General features: G+C 50.8%; 1 protein-coding gene across 3 annotated transcripts in view; it reads left to right on the top strand.

Annotated features, from left to right (window-relative positions):
- The first annotated feature begins 371 nt into the window (after window positions 1–371).
- Window positions 372–20,354, top strand: part of RFX4 (regulatory factor X4) — a 155,861-nt gene continuing 135,878 nt past the window's right edge. For all 3 annotated transcript variants that reach the window (XM_059404625.1, XM_059404624.1, XM_059404623.1), the window contains exon 1: window positions 372–815. In XM_059404625.1, the coding sequence (XP_059260608.1) occupies window positions 773–815 (43 nt within the window). In that variant the 5' untranslated portion in view covers window positions 372–772. The remainder of the gene's footprint in view (window positions 816–20,354) is intronic.

The following is a 20,354-nucleotide window of genomic DNA, read 5'->3' as shown; positions in this document are numbered from 1 at the left end:
GACCCGGGACCAGACCGGGAGGGGGGGCACAAGAGGAGAGGGAAAGGAGCCCACTCGTGGCCGCGTAGGCGACTCCCCAGGCTCCCCGGAGTCCCCTGCCACCCCCCACCGCCCCGCCTGGCCCGATCGGGGGAGGGGTGGGGAGGGAGGAGGGGGCCACATCTAAGCCAATTTTGATTTCGCCTATAATGAGTGCCGGGCGAAGGCTGGAGAAGGCCTCTGGAACTTTAAATAAGAAAAACGTTGCTAATGCTATAATAGAAGGGGGAAGTCGGAGGGCTGGGATTGCGTCGCTCTGAGCCCCCCTTTTCGGAGGCGGCTTTTCTTATTCAAAACAGGCCCACAATGGGCTTCACAGTGCGCCTCGCCACGGCCCCATCTGACGAGCGGCCATTCATCAGGCCGGCTGGCCTATCAATGACATTGCTCCCATCGGGGCTCCTATAAAATGATGCTTTTTCCCATGAAACATCCGCAAACATTTTGACGGGTTTGGCTTTGCCCGGCTGGATTACTGAGTGTCCCCTCGCTCACTCGCTCTTTCTCTCTCCCCCTTCTCTGGGCTCTCTCCCTTCTCCCTCTCTCTCCTCTTTCTTCTTTCTCTTTTCTTTCTTCTTTCTCTTTCTTTTCCTTTCCTCCTCTATCCTTTTGCCCTTGCACTCTCGACGTCTCTTTTTCTTTCATACTCCTTTCCTCCCTGGGCATCTCTAGCACAGGGGATCCCCAAACATCAGGACTTTTGGGGGGCGCCCGTGCTGTCCATGGGAAGAGCATGCATTGTGGGTTACTGGAGGAACCCGACATGGATTCCACAGGTCAGTCCTACTGGTGGGGGGTGGCGGGGGGAGACATTGGGAGGGAAAGAAAGGGGAGAAGGGGAACTTCAGAAAGAGTTGCAAAAAGTTCAGAAGGGTCAACTTGACAGTGGAACCCTAGGAAATAGCGGAGAGCGTGCACAAGTTTTCAATCCATCGCAATGTGTGATGTAAGTGGATGCGTGGAGTGTGTGTGTGAGCGTGTGATTGTGTGTGTAAATGTGTGTGTGTGCGCGCGCGCGCTCTGACGAGCGCGCTTTTGCTTGTCCTGAACACAAAGTTACGTAAAGATTCTCTGGCTCGCGGCGAGCTCGAGGTGCCGCTCGCAGAAACTTTGCGAGCCGACCGCCCCCTTCTCGGGCCCGGCTCCTCCCCCGGGTTTGGGGGCCCCGGAATAGCGGTGCGCTCTGAGGCTGGTGGCTAGGGCCAGGAAGCCGAGCGGAACTCCCCAGAGGCGGGGGAGGGCGAGGGCTTCGCACAGCGCCTGGGAGGTGGGGACGGAGGCTCCGACTGGTGGAGACGCGCAGCTGGAGGGAGTGGCGGCGGCGAACACGGTGGTCCTGAGGAATCCGCGCCGGGTCGGAGGTGGGAGCCCCCGGCCGTCCGAGGCGGGGTGTAACCTCCTTGCCCGGAACGGCCTTCCGACGACGCGCTCCGCTGCGGGGCTGTAACTCCGCTGCGGGGCTGTAACTCCGCTGGAGGAAGGGCCGGACGCAGTGCGGCCGACAAGGCCTGGCGTCAGGGTCTGCAAAACTCCTCGGCACTTTGGAAGGCTGTGGGCGTCAGGTTTTGGGGTGGCGGCGGTGCATAACAACTGAGGAAGGAAACCAAGGAATCTCTTACAACGAAAAAGCCCGGCGTCTTGTTTCTCCAGTAGAGTTTTCTCCACCTTCCTTTTCTAGCACTTAGGAGGAGCCGCCAAACTTCTAGATCTAAGCTATGTACCCTAGGCTCGTTCCAGGTGGAAGAAGTTCCCTAGAAGCGCCCCCCCCCCTTCTCCAACCACAGTCCCTAACCACTCGGATGCAGCCTTCGGGATTCTTGGGGAGATAGGGTCGGGGAGAGGCAGGAGCCGGGTAGTGAGCGCAGCCTGGGCCGAGGCCGCAGCTTGACGAGATCCTGGGGCTGAGGTCTAGGAGCAGAAGGGAGCAACAAGTGCCTTCTAGCCGCTGCCATCTCTCGCGTCCCTTCCCCGAGCAAATAAACGACCACCACCAAAATGTTTCTTCACCACCCCCCGAAACAAGCTGGAAATAGATGGGGGTGGGGGTAGAGGTCATCTGGGCATCGCCCCAGATGGTCTTTCATCAGTCCGCGCAGAGATTTCCAGCCTCTGCGGGCTTCTGCCGAGGCCCTGGTGGCCAGGACACCCATCCCCTCGGGCGGGGGGGATCTTTGGTTTTCCTGGGTAGTTGCCTATCTCTGATCCCGAGAGTCAAGTCCCTCTCCCACTTAGTGTGGGCCGCCTCGGAGAAGGGAAAGGCTGAGCCCCGCAGTCTTCCTTACTGTATAAACCGAGGCAAGGAGAGGGGTCGCCTGCTTCGCGTTCCAGCCTGCAGGTACCCGGCGGGCCCCGCTGGGGTGCTCTCTGCTGGCGGCAAAAAAGGTACCACAAAAAAAAAGCAAGCCCAGCCCTCTGTATTTTTATGTAGAGCGCTTGCATCAGCACGCACCCCAAGCACCCCAAATTTAGAAGCAAATATCCTTGAATAAAATTAAACCCATGTCTGCATTGTTTGCAGCCAAGTATTCACAAGGGGAGCCATGTATGGACTTGGGGTTTCCCCACACCCCACACCAGCCAAGCCCCAGTTTGGGGTTTTAAGTGCCCTCTCCACTAGATGGGACCTCCTTGTGCGTTCTAGAGGCGGCTTATGGGGCGTGAAAACGTTTTGTTTCTTGTCCTCGATATAGCTGGTGGCCGTGGGGGCATCTGGTCACTTTTACCCCAACCGCAAACACCCCACACGGGATCTAAAACAGAAATCTTTTCCACAGCCACTCCCCTCTCTTTTCCGAAAATCGTAGACATCCTCAGATCGTCATGCTGAAATCAAAATAAAAGTTTTGGGCAATGACAGGGTGAAGAAATGACACGGGGAGCACCAACTGACATTTCACAGTCGCAAACCCGACGACTAGGAAAGTGCAGCTCCGCGCGGTCCGGTCCAGGAGCCTCCCCGCACCTCCCTTTCCGAGAACTTAATCCAATTAGCTTTTCTTCAGAGTTTCCCTTGTTATGTAAAGGTCCTTTCTCCCGGCTCGCCGAGACTAGCGCTCCGAGGAGCAGTTCGATTCTGCTCCTTTTCCAGCAGATTGCGTGCGACCGGAACCACGAGTGTGATGCTCACTGTTTCATCCTCAAAGGGCTCGAGCAACGGATTCGCAGCAAGTGCTGGAGCCAGGCCTCCGATCCCGACTCTTAAAAGGAAAATCCCCGCAAAGTGCCTCGGGCCCGGGAGAACCGTTTTGCAGGGGCCGGGGCTCTAGTGGTCTGCCTCGGGGCCACTTCAGCGTGACCTGAGGAAACGCGCCCCTTTGTTCCGCTCACCGAGTCGGTAATATATTCCCCCAGTTTTCCCCCAAATACTCATCAAGTGCGGGGCTAAGACAATGGCCCCGTCGGGGGAGGCCCGGGAGCCGGCGCGCGCGCCTCAAAGGGCCCTCCGCGCGCTCGCGGCGGAGCGCGACAAAGCCGAGCCCCTTTCCCAGGAGACCCGCGGCGCAGACGAGCTCCGGCGGACGGCGAAGGCCGCAGGCGCGCGCGTGGGGCCGTCGACGCGCCGCCCCGCCGGTGCGCGGTTTGCGGTTGGGGCGTGCGCACGCCGCTCCCGGCCTGCGCGTCGGCCCCACGCGGCCGCCCCACGCCGCTCGCCCGCCGGCACCCGGCCGCCCGGCCCGCCTTCGCCTCGAGAGCCGACCGCGGCGGCCACGCGAGCCTGGCCCTGTGGGTCCGAGCCGGGCCGCCCTGTCCAGGCGAGCGTTGCTCGGTGACTCAAGCCGAAAATTCGAGAACGAGGGAGAAAAGCAGGTAGAATTTTAGGCCACGGAGAACTTGTGCCAAGTGGGCCGGGGCGGGGTTGGTCGGCTACGCAACAGAGGGGTCGTTTCTTGTTAAACGGGATGGCACGTTAGAGAGGGGCACTGCCCAGCCCGAATTGGAAATTTCTGCCTCGACCACTTTCTGCCCGGAGATCCAGAATCCAGAGCTGGGGAGGCCGAAGTACCCCTGGAGCCGGATTTGAGCACCACGGGCCACAGCGGCGGAGAGGCACGGCCTACGGGCCCTGGCTCAGCACAAGGCCTGACCTGGCCCCATGGGCCCCCAGGTGCGGACAGATAGTCAGTGGCCCTGGCTTGGGGACCCCGGGACGGAGAGCGCCCGGGTGGGAACAGGGCCCGGGCCTCCTCCATGCTCTCCTGGCCATGGCCCTAGGCAAGGAGTAGCCTTCTCCCGCGGGGGGGAACCGATCTGCCGGCTCGAGGGAGCAGAGGGCTGGGGTCTGCCCTTCGCTCCTGCGCCCACATCAGGCTGTCCTCTCCCTCTCCGGGCGTGTGTGTGTGTGTGTGTGTGTGTGTGTGTCCGGCGGGTTGGGGGGCATGAGCGCCCCCACCCTCGCCACCTGCCAAGCGCCGGCGTCTGTGAGTTTAGCAGCAGGGTCAAGTGAGAGCCGCGTGGTCCTAGGGTCCCCAGGCCGGTGGCTGCGGCCCTCGCCGACGCGGACGCGGTGCTCAGGACAGGTCCGCGAAGCCCCGCAAGCGACTCCGCGCGGCGGCGGTGACAGCGCGCTTTTCCACCCGGCCTGCAGGATCGGGAGACCCGGAAAAGTTTGTCGGGCCGCGGGGCCGCTAGGCCCTAGGATTGCCTTAGCGGCGCCCTCCCCCCGCCCGGGCGCGTCGCCATGGTGACCGCTGGAAGTTGGTGGTGGAAAACAGACCCGGCGCAAAGCAAAATATTATGAGTGCAGTTGGGGTGACTTCATGGGGGGCGGGGGACCGGAGGGCATGAGCGGGAGCCAGAGGCACAGGCCGACAACAAAGGACCCAGTGCGAGTTGGAGAGAGGAGTTTACTCGGGGCCTTCCCGCTGCTGCGTGAGAGCTGGGCTGACCTGCTCCCCAGAGGCGCCGAGGTCTCTAATTTCCCTCCCGGCAGCTACACCTTTTCTCTGCCCACCTGTGAGCCCTTCCTCCCACACCTCTTCTCCAGGTTCTCCTGCAGCCTCACTCCCATCCCCAGGTTAGGCGCCAGCTGGGCAGTGCGCCCGCCTCCCACAGGAGCCACAAGCTCATCAACATGAGAGGTTCAGGCTTTTTTCCCCCTCATGCCCTGTAGGTCACCCAGGAGGAATTTCTCGTCACTCCTTCTCAAAATCATTCTTAAAAGGGTGAGGGAATGGGATAAGGCGGGAAAGAGAAGAGGAGGAGGCTCCTGGTCTGAAATCAGAGGGTGGTGGTGCTGGTGTTGGTATGGGAGCAGGGAGATCCTGTCCAGTTTTTTTTTTTTTTTCCCTCCTTTGCACAGTGGGAAAGCTCTGAGTTATAATTCCAACTCAGCCGCTTATAAATGTTACTTTAGGTAAATCTTATAGAGCTTTGTCAGATTTTCATTTGAAAATCTAATAAAACCTTAGGCAGCTTATAGTCTGGGATTTTCTGATAGAGTAGATACAAACTTCTTTATGATAGAATCCAGGAAACCTCTTTACTTGTAGAACCCAGGAAGCAAATAGGAGCCGGTAACCACCATCTGAACTGTGACCCACTGTACAATTAGTGCCTCTCTTCCCACACTAATGATACACTAAAATGTTTCGGTGAGCCAACTACTAGGATTTTAAGAGTCAAGGACCTTGGATAACCACTTTTTAAAGGTCTATAATTTCCTTTCTTAACTATAGCTAAGGTGCATTTCTGAAGACAGGAATTTTATGGGGCTATACCCGCATCAGTTTAGGAAACGCTGAAATGCATCTGGAGGATGAAGCCAGCATCACAGACCCTCATTTGTGTGGGAGACGGATACACACTGGCCAAAGAAGGGAAATGTTGCAATCAAAGGAAAGCCAGACTCCCATTCTCCCTTGCTTTTAGAAGGGGGAGAGGGTCTTCTCACACAGCCACCCCTCCTGGTGATAATTCGAGCAGAGGAGCCCTTCCCTTCTCCCTGACGCTCTGTTACCTCATTTATAGTTGAATGGACTCAATGTAAAGCGCTAGGGCCCACCTAAAATTTTCCGTATGGTTACCTGCTCGTTTTATGTATGTGGAATCTACCATACTTTGTAAAGCCGTTTTCCAGACATTGATCCTCAAAAGCACCCCAAGAGAGGGATATAATTGTGGCCTGCACCAAGCACAGGGTTTCTCTTCCATTTCTAATGCCATAAGGTGGTGCTTCTAAGTCAAGTTGACGTGTGTGTGTTTGCCTTGGTGTCTGCACCCAAAAGGCTGAGAAGGCATATAATGGTGAAATCGCAGCATGGGGGCGGGGGTGTCGGACAGGCAGGTCTCCACTTGCACAGGCCCCTGAGGGCCAACCCCATGTGTTCTGCATGTCACTTGGGACTTCCTTCAGCCACCCCTCCAGGGCTCTGCGGGGTGGAAAAGGTGCAGGAAACATCTAATGTTGGTTTTGCCCCTTCCACTCTATTTGAGATATCTGTGCAGTTTTAATTAAGGCTAGGGGAGAGAGAGTGAACTCAAACAGATGATTTGGAAGCATCAGGTAAAAGTAAAAGGAAATAATTCTCGTGAGTTTATTGGAGGTTTTGTTCAGTCTCACTCGCTGAGCACCTGCTGGGTAGCAGGAGGGACAAGGTCACAGTCTCTGCTGTCAAATGCAGTGCATTTGAGAAGGGAAGGCGTGGACACCCTGAGAGCTGTGAGTGGCCAGGGGACATAGGAATAGGTGCTCCTTGGAGCCTGAAGGAAAGGATGTGCTTTCTTGTCGAACCCACTATGGGTCAGCCCCGTCACAGGCACATTTTCACACACGAGTCGAGTAAACCTGACCATAATTCCGCGGCATCCCTTTTGTGGGATGAAAGAGGGTCTAGAACTTGTGTGGGGTCACAGCTCCTATGAGACCAGACTGGGAAAGCCTGCCCCTCGCCACAGCCAGTCCCCCTCCTATGGGTCCCGCTAGAATGCTAGCCTGGCAGGCCTTGGTGACGCCTCTGGCCTTGAGATGGATTTGAATTCCACTTGGAGAGAAGTGGATGAAAGCGGAGAATCATGGAAAGTTTTAGTCTTGGCTCCCAGAGAAAACGTCTCTGAAGGAGTCATGTGACTCTTCATTTGGAGAGGCTTTTAATGGATGGCTGTGATGGAAAGCCATGTATCATTGTGGTTGAATGATGATTTTGGACACATTTTAGCTTGCTTTATTCATTCAAGAAAACTACATGTATCCGGTGTGCCAGGCACTCTCCTGGATGCCAGGCTTACAAAAATGCCAGCAGTGCTCTTCTGAAGCATAAATTCTAGACAAACAAGGTAACATACACAAACACACAAAATAGGTAATTTCAGTGTGTGATAAGCACTCTAAGGAGAAAAACCACTCCCTGGAGTGAAGAAGGTAGAGCATGGTGATCAGAAAGTTTCTACCTTCTGGGTGCCCCATAAAGCTGGATGCCCTTGATCTAGAAGCTTACTTTAATGAGCCCCAGTGTTCTAATGGAACTGATCCAAGCATCTGAAAGGGCCCTTGTATAAAATGTGAAAATGGCCATACGTAACCGTCAGTACATATCTCTACTGTGCTACTAAGCATTTTTATTTAAATGCATTGGCTGGCGAGTGCTCCCAACAACCCTATATATATAGAAGGAACTGTTGTCATTCACGGTGTAAATGGGGAAACCAGCAAGCAAGAGACAAAATTTAAAGCTAGGAGCTGTCAAGTGTTGAGTGAGTTTCTGAGCATCAGAAGCTGGGCTGGTGAGACAGACTGTGATTGCACCGGAAGCAATGTCCGCTGTGTGTGCCTGACTTTCACTGATGCAGCGTGCAAGCGCCGGCTCTAGCTTTGCACTTGGGTGTTTAAACTTTGTTACGTGCCTTTCACGTGCCAGGCATGAACTAAGTGCTTTAAATGCATTATTAGTTGAAAAAAGTAAATGCATTTTTGGCCGCATTTTAAAATATATGTCATGGGTACTATTATGATCTACTCCATTCTATGCAGTGATTTCTGGGGCAAAAAGAATACCCATGAAGGGAGTAGGTGGCCTAACCTGCGTGTGGTCCTCACTCTTAGTCACAAGGCTATACTGATGACCTTTTCTTCTTGTTCCTCCTCCTCCCGCTCCTCCTTCCCTTCCGTCTCGTGCTCCCCCTTCTCCTCCTCTTCCTTCCTCCCCTCTCCTTCCTCCCCCTCCTTCTGCTAGTGAGGGAGAGGGTTGTGTTGGAAAGGATGTCCAATAAGGCATGTATCATTTTAGTGAAAGCGAAGGACTTGTTATTTTTGTCCCTATATGAAAGTGGCAGTGTGGTCCATTAGACTGGAGGCAAATTTTTTTTAACTATTGTTGGCAAAAATAGGGAGATAAAGCATTCATTTCTTTACTACAGAGGTGAAATGTACTTTAGTCTTTGGGATTCATTTGAACTTAACATTTGCTTTGTCCCTGAGAATGTCACAGCTTCCTTCCTGCTCACATGCCAACGTACCTCCATAAGATTAAACTAAAGAGGGAACAGCCATTAGGTCATGTGTGAATAAACGTAGTCTTCAGGTGACTTATCCAACAGTGTATTGCAGAGAGAAGTCATTCACAGACATGCAGTAACCTGTGACTGGAGGTGAATGTGGTCTGACAATGACAAGAACGTAAGCTTTACCATCACACAGACCAAGGTTTAAGTCTCAGCTCATTTGCTTTCTAGCTGTGTGACCCACAGCAAATGACCCAACTTCCCGAAGCTTTCCATTTTCTTCTTTGTGAAACCATCTACGCCGTACGTCTCAGGGTTAAGGGAATATAATGAGAAAATTAACACGTGTTAAGTTAAGCCTGGCTTCTAGAAATTGCTCAGTAAGTGGCAGATAGCATTCTTAAAAATATTTATCTGGTCTTCCTACGCCCACTTCTGTGTGTCTAGTTGGGAAAAGGGGATAAGACTCCTGAAACAAACGTGGACTGTTTCAGCATAGCTAGATGTTTTCTGTTACTGTGTAGATACGACCTTGACTCTAATGTCCAGATAAATCACTCTTCTCAAGTTTAGAAGGAGGGATTAATTTCATCCTCGCTTCCCTACCTTTCCATGAAAAAGGCATCTTAAATGCTGCCGTTGGCCATGATTTCATCCTTGTGTTGTCCAGCTTGTTAAAGGAAGTAGGAAATGTGTCTTGGCAGAGAGAACACATGTTCGCTGGAATGTGCACCCTGGAAGGAAGTTCCATGGGGCCCTCAGAGTAGACCTACGTTCTGCCCCCCCGCCCGGGCCCCCCCCCCCCACCACTCCCAAGACCCTTCCCATCCTGGAATAGGAAGGCCTACGTTCTCTGTCCCTGCCCCCCACCCCCGTTCTGCTTGTAGGCATCACCGTTTTAAAGACAAACATTTTGGGGTCCTGAGTGGCTCAGTGGGTTAAAGCCTCTGCCTTTGGCTCAGGTCATGATCCCGGGGTTCTGGGATTAAGCCCCACAATGGGCTCTCTGCTCAGCGGGGAGCCTGCTTCCTCCAATCTCTCTCTCTCTCTCTGCTTGCCTCTCTGCCTACTTGTGATCTCTGTCAAATAAATAAATAAAAATCTTTTTAAAAACCCCACAAAAATTATAAAAAAAAAATAAAGACAACCATTTTACACTTGATCTTCAGGAAGTGGTAAATTCTGTTTCAAACGAGCCAGTCTCTGAAACTCAGTTGAACAAGATACACAGAAAGAGTTTCCTCCTTTTGCCTTTCTTGCATACTTTTTTCATGCAAGGGGCAAAATGTTTGCCTGTCTGTCTCTGCCTTTATCGTGAGTTTTTAAAATCTATGTTGTGATTTGTAAATTTTCTGAAATGTGAACCACTTTTTTTAAAGGGAAAGCGAGAGATCATAAAAGGCAGAAAAGAATGAAACTCGGCCACTAGGTGTTCAGTTGACTATGACCCAGACATAGGTGAACAGGACTGGATTGCCAGCAGACTTACCAGTCTTACCAGCAGACTATCTGGTTTTTGTTTGTTGTGTTAGATCGGATCCTTAGAGCAGAGTAACTTCCAAATATGTATGTAGTTTCCACTTTTGAGGGTGCTTAATCCCCAGTGAAACATAAAAGTGTGATCTGCCCCTGAGCAATCAATAATTATCAGTAGACAGATGAACCTGGGCGTGGTGGGTTTTCATCTCCGTTAGGGTCTTGTTTAATTTAGAGGGATAACAAGAAAAGCCTTTGAAAGGGCTGCAGCTCAGGGAAGGTCTGTTCGCACTTTGTGTCCTGTGTGCTTTCGTTGTGCTAAACGTCAGTGTTGTTCAGACGCAGCCTAAATGGGTTGGACGAATGTGGCAGATTTTTATTTTTATTTATTCTGAAGCGGAGAACCACCGCTTCAGAAGCGCTGATCCCCTGACTCCGTCTTGTTGGCGAAAATGCATCCCCTCGACACAAGTGAACTCCTCTTGAACTAGATTTTAAATGGTCATTTGAAGAATCTGGAGAGTGACGAGCGATTGCTGATTTACACCAGCAGCATCTAATTTTTGAGGCGTGGATGCGTTTCGTGAAGAAAATTACGGCAGCGCGTTTTTTTTGCTTTTGTTTTTGTTTTTAAACATTTTATTTATTTATTTGACAGAGAGAGACAGTGAGAGAGGGAGCACAAGTAAGGGGAGTGGGAGAGGGAGAAGCAGGCTCTCTGTTGAGCAGGGAGCCCAATGTGGAGCTGGATCCCAGGACCCCGGGATCATGACCTGAGCTGAAGGCAGACGCCTAACAACTGAGCCACCCAGGTGCCCCTCCTTTGTTTTGAACCTTGTGATGGCTGCGAAATCATTTCCTGCTATTATTAGACTTTTAAAGAAAGAGGTATTTCTTGGAACGTTACAGTTATTGAACGTATGATTTTTAAAAGATGAGCACGGGCAATTTTTTTGAGTCCCACGTCCTCTTTTTCAGAATGATTAGGCTAGGTTTGGGGTGTTCATGGGGGACGTAATGGATTTCTAATTTGTGTCCTGATTCCAAAGGCTCATGGGTAGGCTGGGATCTTAGTGAAGTTTTTAGGATTTTATAAAGTTCCAGAATTGAGACCAGGGCACACTCCCAAACTTAATTATGATGTGATATCAATAACTTTAAATATTTTGTCATGTTTTCTTGGCAGGGTTCCATTCCACTGCTGATAATAAGTGTAGAGTGGGGGAGGAATTGGGAATTAGTATGTGTCCATTTTTTGTTCCATCCAAAAGAAAACCAAAGAGTTTTGTGTCATCCTTCTGTGACTACGAAAATGATCTCTGTTTCTAGGAGTTTAATTTCTTCTACTTGATGACTCCTTTTATGAAAGAGAAGTAGATTCTCTATAAGAGCATTATTTGACCTCATACAAAATAAATAATGCTGGCTGAGAAAGCCCTGGGAGTCTACATGGAAGAGAGATCCCAGAGGGCTAGAGGCCCTCAGTTAAATCGTTGAAACTCTCAAGCATTGGAAAGAAGATTGAGCGGTTATTGTGAGAGAGGTTATGGTCCCCACGAACTTTTACTTTCAATGCAGTGGGCAGAGTTTTTGAGGTTGCTGTGGTTTGGGTAGAATAGGGGAACTTTTCAGAAATGCCAGGCCTTTAGGAAAAAAAAACCCAAAACAACAACACAGCTTTTCTCCTAATCAAGGCTCTGTTTTCAAGTTTGAAAACTTTGCTGTGATTAGAAGAATGAATTATTTCTCTGCTTCACTGGGGTTTCCTCAGGGTGCCCAGGTGGTAGGGCACCCTCGGCTACCCCACTGGGTACAGCCGAGGTGGTGCTGGGAGCAGGGAGAGCTGCCCACCCAGACTCACACCCCACGACAGGTGCAAGCCTCACCTGGAGCCCTGCCGAGAAAGCTTGAAGCGGGGCCCAGAGGGCTGCAGAGGGATCCAAGAGAAGAGCAACCTAGAAAAGGGACTTCCTGTGGGTCTGGGTTTTGTGCAAAGGTTTTCATGATCTCGAGAGATTAGAAAACAAACAAGCAGTCCCATGGAAGTTGTATGATTATAGATAGTACCTGAAGACTATCCGTTGACACATAGATCATTTTTGAGAAGCAAAGAATGGGAGGAAGAAGGAAACGACATTGAAATCACTTTGGGTAATTGACGTCAGGCTGACTGAGTGAGTTATTTTCAAACTGGTTATTTACTTTCTTAATAAAATGATCCCTTTCTTTGAAACTGGGTAGCAGATTAATAAACTGTACCATGTCTTCCAGGCTCTGTGCTAACTGCTCATGCGTGCTACCTCGTTTCATTCTTGTTCTGGGCCTTGGGTATCATTGTCCCCGTTTTGCAAGCGAGGAAGCTGAGATTCAGAGAGCCAAGTTACCGTGCCCAGGCCAAATATATGATGTCAAATTCGGTTTGGAACACAGATTATTCTGATTTTGAAACCAGGCTGCCTCCTTGCCTCCCCAAACCTAGAGTTAGAAGGAAAACCCAAGAGAGGTCCATGCTAGCTCACCTCCCCTACTTCCTACCTAAAGAAGTTCAGGAGGTCAAGTCATCCCTGATCCTTGATGGTGGGGAAGGTGGGGGATGGCAGCTCACACTGCGGTTCTTGGGAGCTCAGTGTCCCGGGGGCAGCGGGTGTCTGGCTGCCATGGGGACCTCAATGTCACTTTGGCAATAGGCTGACTGAGGACGCCCATGGACGTTCCTTCCTGCGGGGATGCCTTGGTGCAGTGTGTACCTTCGTCTCAAATCATTTCCCCAGCTTCCAAACTCAACCTGGCCCCACCATTCGGAAGGGAACCCCGCTGGCCAGTTACTTTGGCAAATTTGACATCCTATACGCACCATCAGGGCTTCATAGCTACTTACTTATAGGCATGATTTTCCTTATAATAGGTTCAACATTGAAAGTTTGCTGTTCAAATAAAACAGTGCCTTCCATTTGCATAGCGTGTTACAGTTTGCAATCACGGGTATAATCGTCCGTGTGGGGAGTTTACAGTCATCGACCCAATCATTAACAGCTCTGCCTCTGGAATCCCAAAGGCTTGATGAGAATTGGTTTTTCCATGAGCTGGGATGTATGAACTCATCAAGTGAGGTAAGCTCTCTGAGCCTCAGTTTGCTTGCCAGTAAAGTGGGACCATGTGTAGTCCCCACCTCATAGGATATTGTGAGGACTAAATGAAATAAAGTGTGTAAAAGGTCAGCACAGGGCCTTGGCATGTCATAAAAACTCAATAAACAAAAGGTGCTTTGAGTTTCCATGTGATTCTCGTTTTCCCCTAATAGCTTCCAAGACCTGTCTTCTCTCCCCTCTCCACGAGGATGGCATAGGAGAAGAAAACAAAATTTTATACAACACTTTCACTGTGTTCAGTCTTTTCAATACATGACCTTGTAAACCTATAGGCAGGATCTTTCCCAGTTTCTTCTCTTCCTTCTTTCTCTTCCTCCTCCTCCTTCAAGATTTTATTTATCTGAGAGAGAGAAAGAGAGAGAACACACAAGGGGGAGCAGCAGACAGAGAGGGAGAAGCAGGCTCCTGGCTGAGCAGGGAGCCCGATGTGAAACTCGATGTGGACCTTGATCCCAGGACCCTGAAAGCATGACCTGAGCCAAAGGCAGATGCTTAACCGACTGAGCCACCCAGAAGCCCTTCCCCAGTTCATTCTTAGTGAAACCACCCCTCAGTGGGCTCAGTCACACGCAATGGCTCATGTAGCGAGACTGTCCACCCTGAGGTCAGCTATGGCACCAAAACCGATGTTGCTTCCTTTAAACCGGGCCATCGCTGTCCCCCTTGAAAACATCGGGTCGTAAGGAAAGAGATGGCGGTTTCCCTTACACAAAGAACTGTTGTAACCGTGCCTCACGGGGGAATTACCCACGTGTGCAGAAGTGCACACATTTTTCCAGCCTCATTTTTACACGTTTACTTGATGCTTCTTTCTTTGTTTCCCAAGATTCCCCCCGTGTCGTCCCTATCTGGGCTTAGCCCAGGACCAAGCATTTTGCCCACCGTGTCTTGCACAAGTCAGTGCTCAGTAAATGTTTACTTAAGATATAAGTCAATGTGGGACGCCTGGGTGGCTCAGTCAGTTAAGCATCTGCCTTTGGCTCCAGTCATGATCTCGGTCGGGGTCCTGGGATCAAGCCCCGTGTCAGGTTCTGTGCTCAGTTGGGAGTCTGCTTCTCCCTCTCCTTCTGAAGCTTTCAGTTTTCTTCATTGTGAAAACATCTATCCCGTACTTTCCAGGGTTGAGAGAACATGATGCAGATTAACTACCCCCTGTCCCACTCATGCTCTCTCTCTCTCAAATAAAATCTTAAAAAAAAATAAAGTCAACCCCATCTTTCATATTATGAAGAACGCCGCATCTCTCTGCTTGCTTTCTAGCAAGGCTGGCTCGTAGCTCCATGCAGATGAGTACTTGATGAACTCCGGCTGAGCTGGCCCTCTTCGGGGCCCCTGCGTGGTGCCAGGCACGGATGCTGGTGCTGCTTCCTCCCTTTCCTCCTTCCTCTCCTCACTGACCTGCAGTTCTATGCCCAGCTCCGTCCTGACTGCAGGCAACAGTGGGGTGAGTACGGTGCAGTCCGCTCTTAAGGAGCTTATATTTGTCCTAATCCTCCTAGTAACTTCATGGGGGTAGTTTCTTATTTATTTATAAAGATTTTATTTACTTATTTGACAGTAACACAGAGAGAGAGGGAACACGAGCAGGGGGAGTGGGAGAAGGAGAAGCAGGCTTCCTGCAGAACAGGAAGCCCGATGCAGGCCTTCCTTGATCCCAGGATCCTGAGATCATAACCTGAGCCACCCAGGTACCCCGTTTCTTATTTATATATAGGAAGGAATTGAGGCTCATGAGGTTAACTCATGAGGTTAATAATGTGCCTAGGGTTGCAGAACTTAGTGACTTTTCCGGGGGTGGGGAGGGCGGACAGTAGAATTAGTGTCCTCCAAAGGTCTTCACTGCACCAAAGATCTAAGAATCAAATGGAAAGAATGCTCACAGAAGGGACCACTGTCGTGTGCCATGGGGGTGGGCATAATGCAAAAATTATAACAGCTAAGATTTTCGTGGTGCTTATCATGTGAACATTCTCTGTGTGTTGTTCACTGAGTCTCATAGAAACTCCATGAGGTGTTGTTAGGACTACCCCCCTTTTGCAGATTAAAAACAACAAAATGAAGCTTGAGGAGGTTGAGTCCCTCACCCCAGGTCACACGGCAAGGCAATTAGACTTGAACCTGGGAGTTGAGGTCCACAGGCTGTGTGCTTAACGCCTACCGTGTCGTGAAAACACACAAAATGTCTCTGGCATAGACAGGGCCTCGGGAATCGTGGTGGTTCCATGGTTCTAGAACAGGCGCTATGATAAGAGCTTTCCACACCTCCCACCACTAAGATAAGGTTGGCCGATTATCGTTCCCCCCGTTTTACACAAGGGGACACTGAGGTTTAGAGACTTTTTGCCCAAAGTGTGAAGGCTGGATTTCAGGCCACTCATTCCTGGCTCGTTCCTAAGCCCATGCATTTGTTTTTCTTTCTCCTAGTTGACTCTCGGGAAATAATTCAAAAGAGAAAAAATATGTACCAAATTCATTAAGACGTTATAAAAATAGGAATATGAGCTTGTGGGAACACTGGGCATCAATGAGTGATCAATACGAGGGCTGTAGGGAAACAGGAAAAATCTGCGTGATGGAATGTTAAGGGAAAATGAATGGAAGCAGCATGTCCAACTGGTCCCTGGGGATGTAGGTCATCTGTGTGCCCAAGACTGCTGTAGTTGCGGCAACACCAGGAAAAGGACAAGTAGTCACATGTGAGAGGGGCAGGATTGTGGATGAATAGGTTTCTCCTTTCAACAATTTAAAATACAGTTTAAAATACAGGAGTTAAAAAAAGCATTTGGCCTGTTAGAAGGATGTTTCGGGAAGGTTCAGACTCGTTTGAAGTCTGTTTGGGTCTTGCCGTCAGGAGTGGCGGGCTCCTGAGGTTCCGGGGCGAAGCCCCATCCCCTCAGAGAGGGAGTGAGAAGAAATGCAGACGAGGCAAAGCAAACCCCCAGACTAGAAAAGGCAGTGATGGGGGCGCCTGGGTGGCTCAGTGGGTTAAGCCTCTGCCTTTGGCTCAGGTCATGATCTCAGGGTCCTGGGATCGAGCCCTGCATCAGGCTCTCTGCTCAGCAGGGAGCCTGCTTCCTCCGCCCCGCCCCCTCTGCCTGCCTCTCTGCCTACTTGTGATCTCTGTCTGTCAAATAAAATCTTAAAAAAAAAAAAGAATTAAAAAAAAAGAAAAGAAAAGGCAGTGATGTCAGAAATCAGATACCATCAGATGCCATGCCTAGTGAGGAGCCTCGGCCCCAGGAACCTTTCTCCAGACTTTTATATGTTTTTAGTAATGTTGTAATCATAGAAATAGAAACGAAAGAAAAGTCTGCCCGCATTAGGTGGAGGGGAAGTGAAATTTGCCCAGCATACTCAGGCAAGATTGTACGTTAACTCTGCTGTTCCCAGGGACATTTCCAGAGCAGAGATCTGCTTTTACATGGAATGTGTCTTTGACAGGAGATGGCACTGAACACCTTAGCTTTCATTTTTTCTAGTCTCCAGGGATGTTGGTGAGTCTGTGTGATCTGCGAGCTAACAGCACTGGGGCACTTTGGGGTTTCCTTGTTAATTCTTGTCTGTTACCAATAAGGACACCTCCATCGTCTCTGTGACCGCTTTTGAGTTTTCTGTACTGAGTTTTCCAAAATGAGAAAGGGCTTAACTTTATTGAGCCCCTGATGAGTACTTGGCAGTACGTCAGACACAGCTGGGTACTCACAGTGAGACCTTAAGGCATATATAATTACGGGTTTTGTAGTATAAGGTAATGGTTAGGTGTAACCGCTGATGTGTTTTTTTTTTTTTTTTTAAGATTTTATTTATTTATTTGACAGAGAGAAATCACAAGTAGATGGAGAGGCAGGCAGAGAGAGAGAGGGGGAAGCAGGCTCCCTGCTGAGCAGAGAGCCCGATGCGGGACTCGATCCCAGGACCCTGAGATCATGACCTGAGCCGAAGGCAGCGGCTTAACCCACTGAGCCACCCAGGCGCCCCCGCTGATGTGTTTTGAGTCAAACTGTCATTCTTTAAAATTATTCTTTCATCGGTGGATACTTTTAAGTTCTATTTTTGTTGCTTGCGTGTGAAGAGTGACTTTGTGGTTTTGGTTTACTGTTGTATCTTCAGAGCCCAGGATAGTGTCTGAGAGTAGTTGCTCAATAAGTAATTTTCAAATGATAATTGAAGCAAAAAAAAAAAAAAAAGTGAATGGTTAGGTTAGATTTGGGTTCAAACCCTGGCTTGGCCGCTTACCGGCTGTGTGATTTGGGACAAGTCATTGCCACGACGTTCATGAAGATACGGTGCTTGCATGGGGAGGTCACATTCCAGGAGATGGCATTAGTGTCGCCTTGGGCTCCCCTGCCTTCTGCGGTGGTTGAGACCCCGGCCGATGAGGAAGACCTGACAGGACACGGGGCACACGGAACAGCCGGGAGAGGGAATTCCATTAGCCAAAAAGAAGGCAGAGGCCTCAGCTCTTTTCATCCAGGCCTTTCTCTCTGGGCCCTGCTCCCCCCATCTATGAAAGGAGTTGATAATTCCTGTATATGAAGTAATTACAAGACGAGGTATGGAGCAGTTTCGCTCAGTGGTACAAAATGGCGGTTCGCACAGTGGTAGTTACTGTAACTGTAACAGAGAGAGAAACTGAGGCTCAGAAAGGGGTAAGAACGTGGTCACGTTCACAAAGCAGTGAGACAGCGAGGCTCAGCAGTCAGGCCTCCTTGTCCTTTTCTCTGTATCGGATCCCCCCGCTGACAGGAGGGGCTTCCTTGCTGCCGTCGGCCATAAGGGGGCTCAAGCCTTGATGCTTGGTCATTTCCAGACCTGCAGGAGAGGCTCCCCAGGGTATGGATGGGGGGACAGCACAGCCAGCAGGTGAACTCGGGGAGTGTGGAGAGGCCCCTCGAAAAACAGAGTGAGTGGTTTGGGCAGATGAGAGAGCACTGAGGCTGAGGGGGTTGAGGAAGAGTGGCACAGCCTGCGGCGGAAGTAAGAAGGCCTGGTGTGCCGTCAGCACGGCCGCCTTCCTCAGAGACTCTCATCCATTGTCCACATCCGAGGAGTCTCAGGGCAGCCTTCTGAAGCAGGAATTATTTGGCTGAACTGGAAACTGAGACATACCTACAGTGGGAGTTGGCGGGGGGGGGGTGTACATTATTTTTTAAAGGAAAATACTAGAATTGGGAAAGACGTGAAAACATGGCTCAGATTTTTTTTAAAGATTTGATTGATGGATGGATGGATTGATTTTGAGAGAAGAGAGAGCGAGCGAGCATGGGGAGGGGCAGAGGGCGAAGGAGAAAAGAATCCCAAGCAGACTCTGCATGAGCGGGGAGCCTGACGTGGGGCCTTGATCTCTGGACCCTGAGGTGGTGACCAGTCTTGTTGTGACTGACGGAGCCACCCAGGTGCCCCCCTCCCCTGCCACTGCTCAGATTTTTAAAGAAAAGAAAAGTAAAGAGGAAAACTGGGGAGGGTGTTCTTTAGCAAGTACTGCTAGGAGAGTGAGTGGGGTTGTGGATTAGGAATCTCTTCCAGTAAAGGGTTGAATTGAAGGAGGAAGCGAGTCCTCTCCCATCTTCACAGAGAGCCAGGCCCAGGCCACTGAGTGTTGAGGGGATACTAAGTGGACTGGTGTTTCTGAGCACCCTGGCCTCTGTGTGTGATGGGTACCCATCAGCTACAGGGACAAAGAGGACACAGTGGACACATCCTGAAGCCCGGGGTGTGGGGATAATGGCACCAAGCCATTCACACTCCTCTCTGTCCTGGCCATGCATCTGTGTAACCTGTACCTTCCCCATCTGCACTGTTGCGACCGAATGAGATCATCCCCGTAAATGACTAGGAGCCCAGTGCCGATGCTCTAACAGGAAGCTACCATGCTGCTGGTGGTGAAGATAGTGGGCAGCACATTCCAGGACGTGTCATTACTGTCACCTCAGATTCACTTCCTCACACTGTACTTGAGACCCCAGCAGGTGAGGAAGAGCTGTGGGGACATGGGGACACTTGTGTCTTGGACCAGCTAGAGTAGTGGATCCCGTTAGATGGAAAGAGGCAGAGTTCTTATCTTTTCTCATCTTGCTGCTTCTGTCCTAAGCCACTCTAAATTCATGAGGCTCTTGCAGTGACGACCTACCTGGGGGCCATTAAGTGTCAGTTTGCCTGGGACTAGCTTGCATATGTGGTCCTGGCAAAAGCAATCTCCAAAGTTTGGATAATAATCATGTGGTCTCCTGCTTCCCTTTCTCTGCCCTCTGAGGTTGTGTTCAGTAGCACCCAGTGGAGCTGCCCACAGAATGGCTTCTGGTTTTGTTTTTTAGAGATTTACTTATTTGGGGCACCTGGGTAGCTTGGTTGTAGACCCTTTTCACATGACGTTCCTTCTGCCAAAAACACTCCTCCCTCGCTGTTGACCTGGGGTGGCAACAAGATGCCTTCAGAGTCTTCAGCTGTCGGTTTAATGCCACCTCCTCCGAGAAGCTTCCCTGACTCACACATAAGGTCAGACTCCCTTTTCTTTTCTCTTCCGCGGCTCTCTCAGGAACCCCATCTCTATTATCCAACAGCTGACTCTCATGCTAAACTCTAACCTTCCCTGAAGGCAGAAGCGGTGCCTGCCTGGTTTGCCACGCTGCCCCTCCCGTGTCGCAGAGCGCCTGGCATGCGGTGCCCCACAGATGCTTCACCAACAGGCCGTGGGGTGGATGTGTGTACGGCCCCTAGCAGGCTATACTTTCTGAGCCTGTGCAGCTCACGTCACCTGCTTTGGGCCCTCCAACAGCTTCTTAGCTCATGTGGGGTAAATGTGGGGTTCTTCCTAGGGCCAGCAAGTGCCTACATGCATTCGGCCTTTCCTACCTCTGATTTCGTTTCCTACTGCTCTCACCGGTCCTCTCCGCGCCACACTGGTTTTCAGGCCCATCCCTCCTCAGGTCTGTGCCCCTGCCCCAACATCGCCTCCTCCAAGAGGCCCTCAGTGTCCTGCTACCTCAAACAGCTCCCCCATCTCTCTTTATCTCATTCTGGGGCTTCATTTTCTTCCTAACCCTCCTTGTGTTCTGAAGTCATCGTGCATGCTTGTTTCTGGGCATCACCACCACAGAATCCGAGCTCCCTGAGAGCAGGGACCTTGTCTGTGGTGTCCAGTACGAGAACCTACCTCAGTGCCAGGCAAATAGTTGGTGCTAAAGCAATGTTTGGTGAGCAAGGGAAGGAATACAGACAGGGGCAGAGTGGGGTGGCCCCCTGGAGGCAGGGCAG

This window comes from Mustela nigripes, chromosome 6, assembly GCF_022355385.1.
Source record: "Mustela nigripes isolate SB6536 chromosome 6, MUSNIG.SB6536, whole genome shotgun sequence".
NCBI lineage: Eukaryota > Metazoa > Chordata > Mammalia > Carnivora > Mustelidae > Mustela > Mustela nigripes.
Note: the sequence above shows the minus strand (reverse complement) of the source record. Positions and strands in the feature narration are given on the sequence as shown.